Raw genomic sequence first — 12,533 nt, 5'->3', positions numbered from 1 at the left:
ATCAGGTGACCTTTTAGACACAATTCTCATGTAACCCAGGCACCGCAGACACCCCTCTCCTCAGACTTCTGGATTTCGCAACCCTCCCTGCCCAGTACCACAGGGGCTGTGGCTCACTGACTTCACTGCCCCAGGCCATAGTCCACTTTCCCCACTGCTGAGGGGAGCGCTCTGCCCGCTGCCCACCTTTCACCTCGGCTCTACTCCACTGGGGGCTGACTGACCAGACAGCTCGGCCTGGTCACTCCGTCCTGGTCTCTCCATGGGACACATGGACCCTCCAAAGCCAATGAGGAGGAGGAGTCATTTTTTTTTTTTTGGTAGTACTGGAGAATGAGCCCAGGAGCAGTCTAGGGAGCAGAGCATAGAACTTTCCAGCAACTAGCTTCTAAGTCAGATATTAATTATATATATATATATTTTTTTGGGGGGGTGGTGGTGGTACTGGGGTTCCTGGAAACCTTTCTACCTCAGGGTTACACTCCCAGACCTATTTTATACTTTATTTGGAAACAGGGTCTCTTACGCCAGCACAGCTGGCTTCAAACCTGCGCCATCCTCCTGTCTCCGCCTCCCAAGCGCGGGGATTCCAAGTGTGCGCCACCACGCCCGGCCTAAGTCAGATTCTGAGTGGTCTCACTAGACAGTCAATATGAATTGTGAGTGGTGACATCTACCCCGACCTTCAAATGCAGTGTTTAATATAAGCCAAAAGACAGAATACCAAACTATATTTACTGTTTACAGTAGTAAAGGACAACATATAATGTACAAATTGGTGGATAAACACAACAGAGCCAATACACAAAACAAAGGAGACCAGACTGTCTGCAAATTTCAAGCAAGTGAGATGGTAGATCATTGTCGGTGACTATAAAAGGCAAAGCATGGCTGTCGAGCAGCATGGATCCTCAGAGAAGGACAACAGGCAGAACTATGAACATTTTAATTGGCATAGATCCTCAAATCTCCCACAGAACTGGAGTCACCATACTAATGCATAATTTCAATACCTATTTGGAGAGCAGCAGGGCACATATCCACGAGAACACTAAGTTACCTTTCCATGGGTTTCTTTTGCAACCGCTTTTAAGTAGTTCTTTTACACAACATAACATCAAATTCAGTGATCCTAATCTTACTTTTTATAGAGACCATAATTATTTATCAGAAGTAAATACTAGAAGAAATCTGAGGCCACAGTATAATTACCAAAGGAGAAATGTGGTAATTATTTTCTTCCATGCTCCAAAAAGGGTCAAAGCCAGTCTCTGTTGTGCCGCTCTCTGTTCCTGTACCTGCATCCAAGGCCCTGAGTGGAAGGCGGGGTCCTGGGCCTCAGGCCCTGAGAGGACACGCTCAGGAGCAGAGAGAAGACACTCAGGCCGTGTTGCTGAAGGACTACTGGTGTTTTTTTTTTTTTTACATTTTAAGAAGCATCCCAGTATTTTCCCCTTCAACTTTACCATGTTTGACAAAGCTTATAAATTATAATGTTCGGCATTTTTTTTATAATAACTTGAACCTACAACAAAGGGTTAGGTGGAATTCTGGCCTTCCCCACACTGTCCCCAGACACACCCACTGGTGAGCGTAAGCTCCCCACATGATTAGGACAAGCACATCAAGGGGTGATGGCAACTCAAGGGGCAAGAGCCTGGCCATAGACAGAGCTAACATCAGGTCACAAGTTTGAAGGAAAAATTGTTTGGGGAGGGGCAAAAAAGAAAACTGAGAACAAAAACTAATCAAAACCTAAAGAGAACAATCTGATTGGCCCAATTTAAGCTGTGGACTCATCCCTGCAGAGACAGTTTGGAGCTGCACTTGAAGCGCGTCGGAGAGGAAAACCATGTCGGTGACTGTCCCCGGCTTCCGCAGACTCCTCTGTGATCAGTACGGCTGCTTGTGTTCACCACTCAATAGCAAATGCAAAGATGACGTCAGGACTGGGCCCGGTCGCTCTGAAGGCCGCGCCTCCGGTTTGCTGCTGGAACACGTCGATGGTGTCCTCATCCTCCATCTCCAGCTGTCACAGTCCCAGGGCAGGCCCAGCGAGAGGGGACAGAGAACGTCAGCAGAAGGGAAAATGCACTGCCGATGCCCCAAGCTGCTCCCCTGCTAGCACACGGCCTGGTCACCCTCTGCCATCCCACAGGAGAGTGTCATCGAGGAGTCACAGTAACTACTTACCCACCTAGTCTCCTCTGACAAAACTCACAAGGATATTTACAGCTACAAAGTTTGATAGAAAGACTGTCATTAAGAACTAAACAGAAATATCTAAAATTCCTACTGAAAAATACACAAAATCAGATTCCAGTGAAGAGAATCAGACTGGTTGATGGCACTAAGACCTGGGAGTGTGGTACATCATGCTTGCCAATTCCAAAGCCAACTATATCACCAGAGAAGGGCCCATCAAGTAAAAGATCCACTGAAGCCAGGGACCCATTGCTGGCCGGGCCTCCTTCCGAGGTGGGCAGGCACAGATGGGCAAACCTTACCATCTGCTTCTCTTCTGACAACAGCAGGTGCAAAACCATCTCCCTGACCTTTCCCCATCTCTGAAGAAAGGGGAGTGCCCAGAGACTGACCGAGGCAGGGAGCAGGGACACTCCTGGGGCATTCTCAAGACACAGAGCAGTCTCCCCTAGGCCCTGCTGCAGACACTTGGCATGGCTCCCTCCCAGGCAGCTCCCACCCTCTTCAAAGCAGCCGCCTCCAGCCGAAGCCCCCTGCCCACAAGCCCCTCCCATATTTGCTCCCTCCCTTGGGAGTCTCTGCAGAGCCTACATGTTTCTTAGAGGTGTATGATTTCCTGAAGTGGCTAGAAATCACATTTATCATGAAAATATTTTCAGTACTTAAGATATTGTGTTTTACAAAATATTTTCACATGGAACATCCCAAATGATTACTAGCACTTTGTAAAAGAGGAAAAAGACAGGCGTTATTTCATTTTACAGCCCAAACTGAGGTTCCAAGAGATGTAATCACAATAATCACGAGGCCGTCAGATGCCAAGGGCAAAATCACCACCTGAACTTTAGTTCCAAGAACTTGTAGTTCCCAATCCCAAGTTCTGGGCCAGGAGTGTGATACGCTATAGCATGAGGCACCCACTCAGCCTTGCGTTTGAGGCTAGTGCTCCAGTTACCATGCGCCCTTTTCCACCCACACCACTTATGCACAGTGCTTATAACAAGAATGGAGCCCCTCATCTAGCTACACATTTACTAAAATTGCAAAGACTCCACACACTATGGAAGGGGCCCTGCCAGCCCCCACAGGTAGATCCATGGGCAGTCTCCCATCAATGACCCTGAAGCCCTGGAGCACAGTCTCTGCAATCAGAATCCCACCTGAAATAGCATTTGGGGAAAAAAAAAATGCGAACAGCTTTAAGCCTAATCATTAAAATCCCTGAGAAAACAGCAAGGCATTCTCTGTGTGTGCCCATCAATATTTCTCAAGTAAGCACTTCCCAAACGGCAGCGATTCCAATGCGAGGCCGGAGGAGCCCTGAACGTGGGGACTGTTTCATACCTGGGCTGGCGTGTCTGTTTCATTTATTGGTTGCCCATCAAACCTGAATCTAATCTGTCTCATTGACAAGCCCTGGAAAGAAAAAGCAATTACCATTAAAAATTCCAGATAACAATTCAAGAAATCAAGAATTCAGGTGAAGAGAGCAGAATTCTGAACATGCACTGAGCTGTGACCCAGTTGAGAAATACTTACTGGTGGCCCCAATCTACTCCTGCACCACCCCAAACTGCTCTCCTGACACCCTGCTCCCAGCTCCTGACCTGCCTCTCACTTCCTCCCAGGAGCCGACCACAGCCTCCACGCCACTGGCGGCGCCGTCCCTTGAGAACCTTCCTGGGAGGACAGTCAGGTGGCAGTGAGGGAGGTATGGAAGGCCCAGAGGCAGCGGAGGAAGCAGCGAACTTTGTATCCAAAGGAGGCAGCCTCCAGCCCGGTCCCCAGGCACAGGGGAGCATCCTTGGGGGCAGCAAACTTTTCCCAAATTAGGACACACAGGGAAGCTGCACAGAGATGACAAAAAGTGAAAAGGCACAAACCCCAAGGACAGAGAAGCAGAGAGGAAGGATCCCACAGAGGCTTCTGCTGGCTGGAGGCTGCAAGCCTCAGAGCCAGACGCTGCTGGCCCAGGACAGTGGCCTCGGGTCTCGGGGCAGGGGGCAGGACTCAGCACATGCTGGTTCTGAACGACTGCGTCAAGCTGCCATCCAACCCCATGCCAGAGCACCCCGAGGCCAGGAAGCCAGGTGGCTCCCTCCATGGCAGCAAGCGGGACATCTACTCTGGAGCCATGGACTCAGCCTGCGCTTAAGGTTATCAGGGACAAGTGTCTGGCCAGCACCCAACGTGCCTGAACCCCTCAGTTGATAATAATAGAATGGTAACAGTGGAAAGCAAGTTGAGAACAATGAGCCAGGTGTGGTGATGTACATCTTTAATCCTAGCACTTGGGAGGCTGAGACAGGAGGATCGCAGGTTCAAGGCCAGCCTCAGCAACTGAGCAAGACCTATACACTTAGCAAGAACCTGTTTCAAAATAAAAAATAAAACAGGGCTGGAGTATAGCTCCAAGGTAGAATGCCCCCCTCAAGTTCAACCTATTACAAAAAAAGGTGAAAAAATGCTCAGAAAGGACACCAACAGCAATAATAAAGCCCAATGCAAAACACAACATAAACTATCAACATGAAGCCAGGTATGGAAGAGCACATTTGTAATCCCAGACTGTCTCAGGAGGCTGAGAAAGGAGGGTCGCAGGTTCGCGGCCAGCCTCAGCTGCTTAGTGAGGCCCTATGCAACTAGTAGCCTTGTTTCAAGATAAAGAATAAAAAAATAGGATAGGGGTGTAGCTCAGAGAGGAATGCCCCTCGTTCAATCCCCAGTAGAGAGAAAAAAAAATCAAAATGAGAGTTAAGACGAGAAGGGTTCCAGTTCCAGGAAGAGGGAATGGGGGCTCAAGAAAGGCACAGATTATCAACTACGAGTCACATTCCCCAAATTAAAAAGAAGTTCCTACGTAGAAAGAGTCCATAAAGCACTCAAAAAAGGAGTGATAAAATTACCTACCTCAGAAGACTGGTATGACATTTCAGAATACCAAAAATTTTGAGTTTCTGCTTCCAAAAACTTTGAGAGAAAAACTAAGCCACACCCGAAGGACAGAGAATGCCAATGTCACTGATCTTTCATAGGACACTGGAGGCTAAAAGAAAACACTGCAGTAACTTCTGGAGGGGAAAACGAATTTCAGCTTCGAGCGCTGCGGGCAGCCAAATGCCCAAGTGTGAGGGACTATGAAAAGCAAAAGTCATTTCCAGACTATCCACCATATCTGACAAGATACAGGAAGCCATTCGCCATGCAAACGGGGGACGACTAATCCAGAAAACGCAGGAGGAGGCAGAGAAGTTTCCAGAATAACTCCAAGGGAGGCGGTGGGTGGCAGCTATGTGTCTGGCCTCGCCTCTCAGGTGAGGCAGGCCTGAGGCTCCCGGGGGAAGCTGGGAAGCAGAGGCAGGCGAGGGGGTGACCTCAGGTGCCCGCCCATGCGGGGTCTGGGCAGGGGAGAACACACGTGATGGATAATCCCAAGCACCCAGAAACATATACCAACAGCAACCGCCAGACCGAGCCCAGCCAAGACAGAAGGGACCAGCCCGCGCCAGCTTCGTCCCAAAGCACAGCACAGCTCGTGCTGGGAGGACAGGGGACAGCATGTGCCTGGCAGTGTCGGGAACCTCCAGGAGAAAGGCCAAGAACAGCATTCACCACGAGCACAGGGTGGACGGTGACTGCCTCCAAGGAGCGGGTTCAAGGTGCGAGGGAAGAAAAGACATGTAACTAGAGTTTTTGTTGCGGTAGTACTAGGAATTGAACACCCAGGGGCATTCTACCTCTGATCTACACCCCCAGCTCTATTTTTATATTTTGAAACATGGTCTCAACTAAGTTGCTGAGCCTGGCTGTGAACCTGCTTAGTCCTGCCCCAGCCTCCCAAGTACTAGAATATAGATATGTGCCAACACACCTTGCTATAGAGATGTTTATAATAAAAAGATCCAAAGGCAGAAACTATCAGAGTAAGAGTAAGCCGGGCGTGGTGGCGCACAACTGTAATCCCAGCGCTAGGGCGGCTGAGACAGGAGGACTGTGGTTCGTGGCCAGCCTCAGCTACTTAGTGAGGCCCTCTGCAACGCAGTGAGACCCTGTTTCAAAATAAAGAATAAAAAATAGGGCTGGGGCAGTAGCTCGGAGGTAGAAGGCCCCTGGGTTCCATCCCCAGACCCAGGGAAAAAAAGTAAAAGAGTACCACACAAGGGGATGAGCCACTGTATCTCGAAGCACTTTAAGAAAGGCAGCTTCACAGGATGCATCGCCTGCTGGTGCCCGCAAAGGAGGGCTCCCACAAGACCAGGAGTGGAAGGCTCCCACCGCGTGCCGACGTAAGAACAGAATGCCAGGTGGACCAGTCAGCAGGTGAGATCCATGAGCTCCCGATGACAGTGACAACCCAATGGCCCGTCCCACTGGCAGCCTGGGAGGATGCTACTTCATCAGCTCACTTTGGGTTGAACACAGGGGCGTTCTACCTCGGAACCACACCCCCAGCCCTTTTTATTTTATGTTTTGAAACAGGGTCTCACTCGGTTGCTGAGACTCACTCGCTATGTAGTTAAGGCTGGCCTGCCATTTCCTGTCTCAGCCTCCAACACTGGGATTACAGGCCTACATCACCAGGCTCAGCTTCAGTTCACTATTTTGAAACCCGGTAAGTTAAAAAAAAAAAAAAAAAAAAGAATCTAGTATTTTCTTCCCTTTCCTAAACAAAGTGGGATTTGTGAACATCCTTAAAAAAAAAAAAAAAAAAAAAAAAAGCCAAGCGTGGTGGCGCAAGCTTGTAATCCCAGCGCTTGGGAGGCTAAGACAGGAGGATCGCACGGGTTCAAAGCCAGCCTCAGCTACTTAATTAGGCTCTCAGCAACTTAGTGAGACCCTGTTTCCAAGTAAAATATAATATAGATCTGGGAGTATAGCCCAGAGGTAGAAAAGCCCCTGGGTCCCACCCCCAGTACCACCAAAATAAATAAATAAATAAATATATATAATATAATATATATACATATAAATATATATAAATAAAAATAAACTAGAAAACGAAATGAAGACATGGTCTCCAGAGGTGCCTTCCAGCAAACACCTGCAGCAGGAGGGTTAGAACACACTGTCTGCAGCTCCCAGGAGTCACGCACCTCCACACTGGCCCAAAGCCGTCATGTGAGCAGACGCGGCAGAGCAAGGTGCCCACGCTCGAGAGCACCCCACCTGCAAAGGTGTGTCACGAGAAAAGCCCGAGCCCCGAGACGGCCTGTCCACTTGAGGGAGCACAGGGAGGAGAAAGCCTGCAATACAGCCCCCTGCACATGGAGGAGGGCAGGTGCCCAGGCCCCGGCCCACCCCTGCCCGGGGTGGGGCGCCGTGTCTCGGGCGCACCTGCCTCTCGCAGTAGGCCTTCATGAGCTTGCTCAGCGGGGTGTGCCTCTTGATCTTGAACTGCACCACCGAGCCGTCCTGCCCAGCCACTTTCAGGTTGATGTGGTCATTCTCAGTCTTCACCCCCTCCTGCAAGAGACAGGAAACTGTCACAGCTGCCCCAGATAGCCAGAGCGTTACAGGACAAGTCTGCAGGTCAGGGTTGGGTTTTTAAGTGATTAAAACCAGCCTAATATTTTGTTGGGGGACTAGAGATTGAACCCAAGTGCTTTACCTCTGAGCTACACCCCTAGCCCTCCCCAGTTTTTAAAATTTTGAAACAGGGTCTTGCTAAGTTGCTGATGCTGGCCTAGAACCTGTGAGCCTCCTATTTAGCCTCACAAGTACTGGAATTAGAGGTGTGTGCCACCGCACTGGGCTAAAACCTACCAAATTCTTAAAATTCCCCAGCAGTCAATGACTCACGCGATTGTTGTATTTTTACACAGGGTATATATTTGAACTTCCTCTTGCTGAGCTCGTGTAACACGTAAGGAGATGCAGTGCAAGGCTGAGCCTCACGGATGGTTCATGCAAAGAAAACTCATTTCTAATGACCTAGGAAAAACTAGCCAAAACTCAGCTTTGTTGTAAAATTACTCTCATGAAGCTACGAAAAACAGGTATTTGCATATTACATACAGCTATATATGATTGGTAAAACAAAAACAGAACATTTGGGGCAAGAGGGCGCCGCGGTGCAGAGTGACTGCAGGAACCCAGTTCTGGACGGCAGCGACCAGAGCGCGGCCATCAGGAAGGACGGACGAGGGAGCCTCCCTGGAGCTGCGTGTCGCAGTCCTGTCTGTGGAGTTGGGGCAGCTCAGCTGCACAGTGTGTCTGCATGTGCAAGGCCCTGGTTCATTCCCAGCACCGTATAAAGCGGAGTCCTATCTGGTAGTCATTCCTGGTGTTTACTTTTCACAGAATTCAAGACACACATGCTGCTAAACAATAGTGCAACGGAGGCTGCTTGTTGCCTGGAAACACATTTTGTATTAATCAGGAGTTTGTATTAATCGGGAGCTATGTTAAGTGGCAGTGAGCCAACTTTGGGGCCGCTCGGCTCAGTCGGAAAAAGCGAGGTTCCTCAACTACTTTCTCTTTTCCACAACGTGCCAGGCCCACCGGACTGTCCACCTCTGCCATCTGGTGCCAGCTGGGAATAAAAGCATCCACAGGAGCCACTTGTTTTTTAACAAAACAATGAGGACCGAGTGGGTGGCATCCCGCAGCATCTGGACTGGTCCCACACAAAGGACTTGGCTTTTCCAGCAGAGCTGAGGCCCTCAAAAGCACTCCACGGTGCCCATGCCCGCTGCTCTCTTCCTTGCAGCAGGGTCTGGGAGGCCTGCGGCCCTCCTGAGCACCAGGCACACTCGCCCGGGGAATGGAGGAAGACACAGAAACACACGTAGGAGTGGGCCATGGGGCTGCCTGTGCCCCTGTCCTGGAGGCCCCAGAAAGGGCGCAGATCTGATTGGGGCCCTGGGCCGGCTGAGAGGTGGTGGGGCTCCAGAAAGGAGCCTGGAGATGCGCGTCTGGGCTGGCGCCCACCCATCAGTGTGGGCCAGTGGCCAGGCGTCCCTGGTAGCATGGTGGCCGCTAGCCTGGCATCCCTCTCCAGAACATGGGCTCTGACCATGAAAAGTAGTTCAGGGGCAGGAGTGAGGGGCCTCCACAGCAGGGAGGGACCCAGAGCTTCACCTACACTGCCCAGAGGGCAAGGACCACCTCTGTGCTTGCACGGAGCTAGAGCGTGCCAGCAGAGAAGGGGCAACAGCACAGTGAGGGGCAGACCCAGGCACGGCACCTTTTTTTTTTTTTTTTTTTTTGCAGTACTAGGGATTGAACCCAGGGGCATTCTACCTCTGAGCCACACCCCCAGACCTATGTTTGATTATTTATTTATTGCGGGCCTGGGATGGAATCCAGGCACATTCAACCTCTGAGCTACACTCCCTGCCCTATTTTTTTTTATTCTCTATTTTGAATTAGGGTCTCACTAAGTTACAGAGGGCCTCACTAAGTAGCTGAGGCTGTCCACGAACTGCCATCCTCGGTATCAGCCTCCGGAATGCTGGGATTACAAGCGTGTGCCACCATCCCTAGCTTATTCTTTATTTTGAAACAGGGTCTTGCTAAGTTGCAGAAGGCCTCACTAAATGGCTGAGGCTGTCTGCTAACCACGATCCTATCGCAGCCTCCCACGTACTAGAACTACAAGTGAGCGCCACCACACCCAGCTAGCCACCTGCACCATCTAACCCAGGATACCACCTAGGATACCGAGAGCAGCCCATCCCAGACGCCCCCCCCATCACCTAATAAGCAAGTGAACTTGAGAGTTTAAAAGAATGAGCCAGGTGTGGTGGCACAGGCTTGTAATCACAGTACTTAGGAGGCTGAAACAGGAGGATCACAAATTCCAATACAACCTCAGCAATATTAGTGAGGCTCTCAGCAACTTAGCAAGACCCTGTTTAAAAAAAAAAAAAAAAAAAAAAAAAAAAAACCCTAATATAGGTCTGGGAAGGTAGCCCGGAGGTAGAAGGGTTCCATCCCCAGTTCCACCAAAAAATTAATTAAATAAATGAGAGCCAGGCATGATAGTGCATGCTTGTAATACCAGTACTTAGGAAGCTAAGACAGGAGGATCCTGGGTTCCAGACCAGATTCAGCAACCTAGAGAAACTTCCAAATACCTGGTGATATCCTGCTTCAAAACAAAGAAATAAAGTGGGCCTGGGGGTGTAGCTCAGAGGTAAGATGCCTGGATTCCATCCCCAGCAAGAACAACAACAAAAACGGCCTGGGGGCAGCAGCCACTGGAGTTGCTATGGAATCAATTAAATCACAACTGCCAGGCGCTTTGGAGGCTGAGAGAGGAGGATCGCACAGGTTCGAAGCCAGCCTCAGCTACTGAGTGAGATGAGACCCCCGTTTCCAAATAAAGTATAAAATAGGTCTGGGAGTATAGCCTGGAGGCAGAAAGCCTCTGGGTTCCACACCCAGTAACACACACACACACACACACACACACACACACACACACACACACACACACACTAGAATCCATAGTGGCGCACCCCTGAATCCTAGTACTTGGGAGGCTGAGACAGGAGCAGCACAGGTTTGAGGACAGCTTCTGCAAGCAGTGAGACGCTCATCAGCCTGGCAAAACCCTCTTTCAAAATTAAAATTAAAATTCAGGAGGCTGAGACAGGAGGATTGCAGGTCGTGGCCAGCCTCAGCTGCTTAATGAAGTCTTCCACAATTTAGTGAGACTCCGTTTCAAAATAAAGAATAAAAAATAGGGATGAGTTAATGTAGCTCAGAGGTTGAATGCCCCTGGGATCAATAAACAAGTAAGTAAATAAAATAAAAATTGGGCTAGAGGCAAAAATAAAATAAATAATAGGGCTGGGGAATATAGATTGGCAGGAAAATGTCCTTGGGTTCACTCCCTAGTATCACAAAAATAAGTTTCTAAAGCCGGGTGTGGTGGCGTACACCTGTAATCCCAGCATTTGGGAGGCTGAGACAGGAGGATCCGGATTTGCGTACAGCCTCCATTACTTATTGAGGCCCTTTGCAACTCAGTGAGACCCTGTTTAAAAATAAAGTATAACCAGGCATGGTGGCACACGCTGGGAGGCTGAGACCAGAGGATCACGGTTTGAGGACAGCCTCAGCTACTTAGTGAGGCCCTCTGCAACTCAGTGAGACCCTGTTTCAAAATAAAGAATAAAAAAAGGGCTAGGGGAGTCTCTTGGAGATAGAGTGCCCCTGGGTTCCATCCCCAGTACTGCAAAAAAATAAAAGTTTCTAAAAAGAGTAATATCCTGTGTATTACCCTTCAGTTCCCCCGACAGGCTGCGTAAAGGCTGTGTGTGTGGCCTAGGATTCAGGTGCGCACTCAAACAGCCCGGAGCGGGGGAGGCATCAAAGCCCTGCTGGAAGCCGCGGGAGGTGAGGCCCAAGCCCACTCCCCTGCGCCTCGGAGAACATGGCTCCACGGTGCATTTCCCCGTGCATGGGACCCCAACGGGACTGAGAGGAGAGGAGAGGCGCAGGAAGGTCCTAGCTCGGCCTCGGTCCCGAGGGGGAAGCGCGCCCCAACTGGGATGGGCGGGCACACACCCAGGACCCCGTCCAACCCGGGCGGGGACACGCGCCCCGGAGCACGGGGCCGTCGGAAGGGGCGCCTGGTGCCGACAGGCCGAGGGTCCACCGCCGACCCCCGGGCGAGGCCCGGGGCACCCACAGGCCGGCCGCGCCCCGGCGAGGGAGGGCCCGCCCGGCCCGACGCGTCCCCGGGCTCTCCGGCCGCCGGGCGCCGGGCACGCGGGGCGGGTGGGCGGGGAGAGGACGCGAGGGGCGGGGCCAGCGGGGCGGGGCCAGCGGGGCGGGGCGGGGCTCCGCGGCGGGGCGGGGCCAGCGGGGCGGGGCGGGGCCAGCGGGGCGGGGCGGGGCTCCGCGGCGGGGCGGGGCTCGGACGGGGCGGGGCTCCGCGGCGTGGACGGGGCGTGGGGGAGGGGCGGCGGCCGCGGGGGGAGGGGCGGCGCGGGGCCCCGGCAGGTCGGCGCCGAGGCCGGGCGGCGGGCGGCCGGCGGCAGGCCTTACCTTGGGCTTCTCCTCCGACATGGTGCACGGCGGCGGCGGCGGCGGCGGCGGGACGCGGCGGCGCGGGAGACAGCGCGGAGCGGGCGAGTCACGCTCTGGGCCCCGCCGCTCTCCCGCCGCAACTGCTCGCGGGGCCGCGCTTTATCCCCAAATCCCGACGTGCCGGTTGGCCGGCGGGGGTCACGTGGCGGTGCGCGTGCACGAGGCGCGCGGCCGGCGTCGGGGGCGCGCCCGCCCTCGGCTCCAGGCGGTTGGAAGTGCGTCACGGGGCGGGTCCCCGCGCGCCCGAGGCCGGGGGCGCGCCGGGCGGGGGCGCGCAGAGCGCGGGA

The 12,533-nt window shown here is 52.3% G+C and overlaps 1 protein-coding gene across 1 annotated transcript; it reads right to left on the bottom strand.

Annotated features, from left to right (window-relative positions):
* Positions 1-1,919: 1,919 nt before the first annotated feature.
* Positions 1,920-12,310, bottom strand: SUMO3 (small ubiquitin like modifier 3; the record flags this gene model as incomplete). The annotated part of the gene is given in 5 exon segments (XM_080695502.1): positions 1,920-1,945; positions 1,948-2,029; positions 3,550-3,621; positions 7,540-7,668; positions 12,205-12,310. Coding segments are annotated over 5 exon segments (330 nt in total). The 5' UTR covers positions 12,226-12,310.
* Positions 12,311-12,533: the final 223 nt, after the last annotated feature.

This window comes from Muscardinus avellanarius, assembly GCF_963383645.1.
Source record: "Muscardinus avellanarius genome assembly, chromosome: 5".
In the NCBI taxonomy this organism is placed as follows: domain Eukaryota; kingdom Metazoa; phylum Chordata; class Mammalia; order Rodentia; family Gliridae; genus Muscardinus; species Muscardinus avellanarius.
Note: the sequence above shows the minus strand (reverse complement) of the source record. Positions and strands in the feature narration are given on the sequence as shown.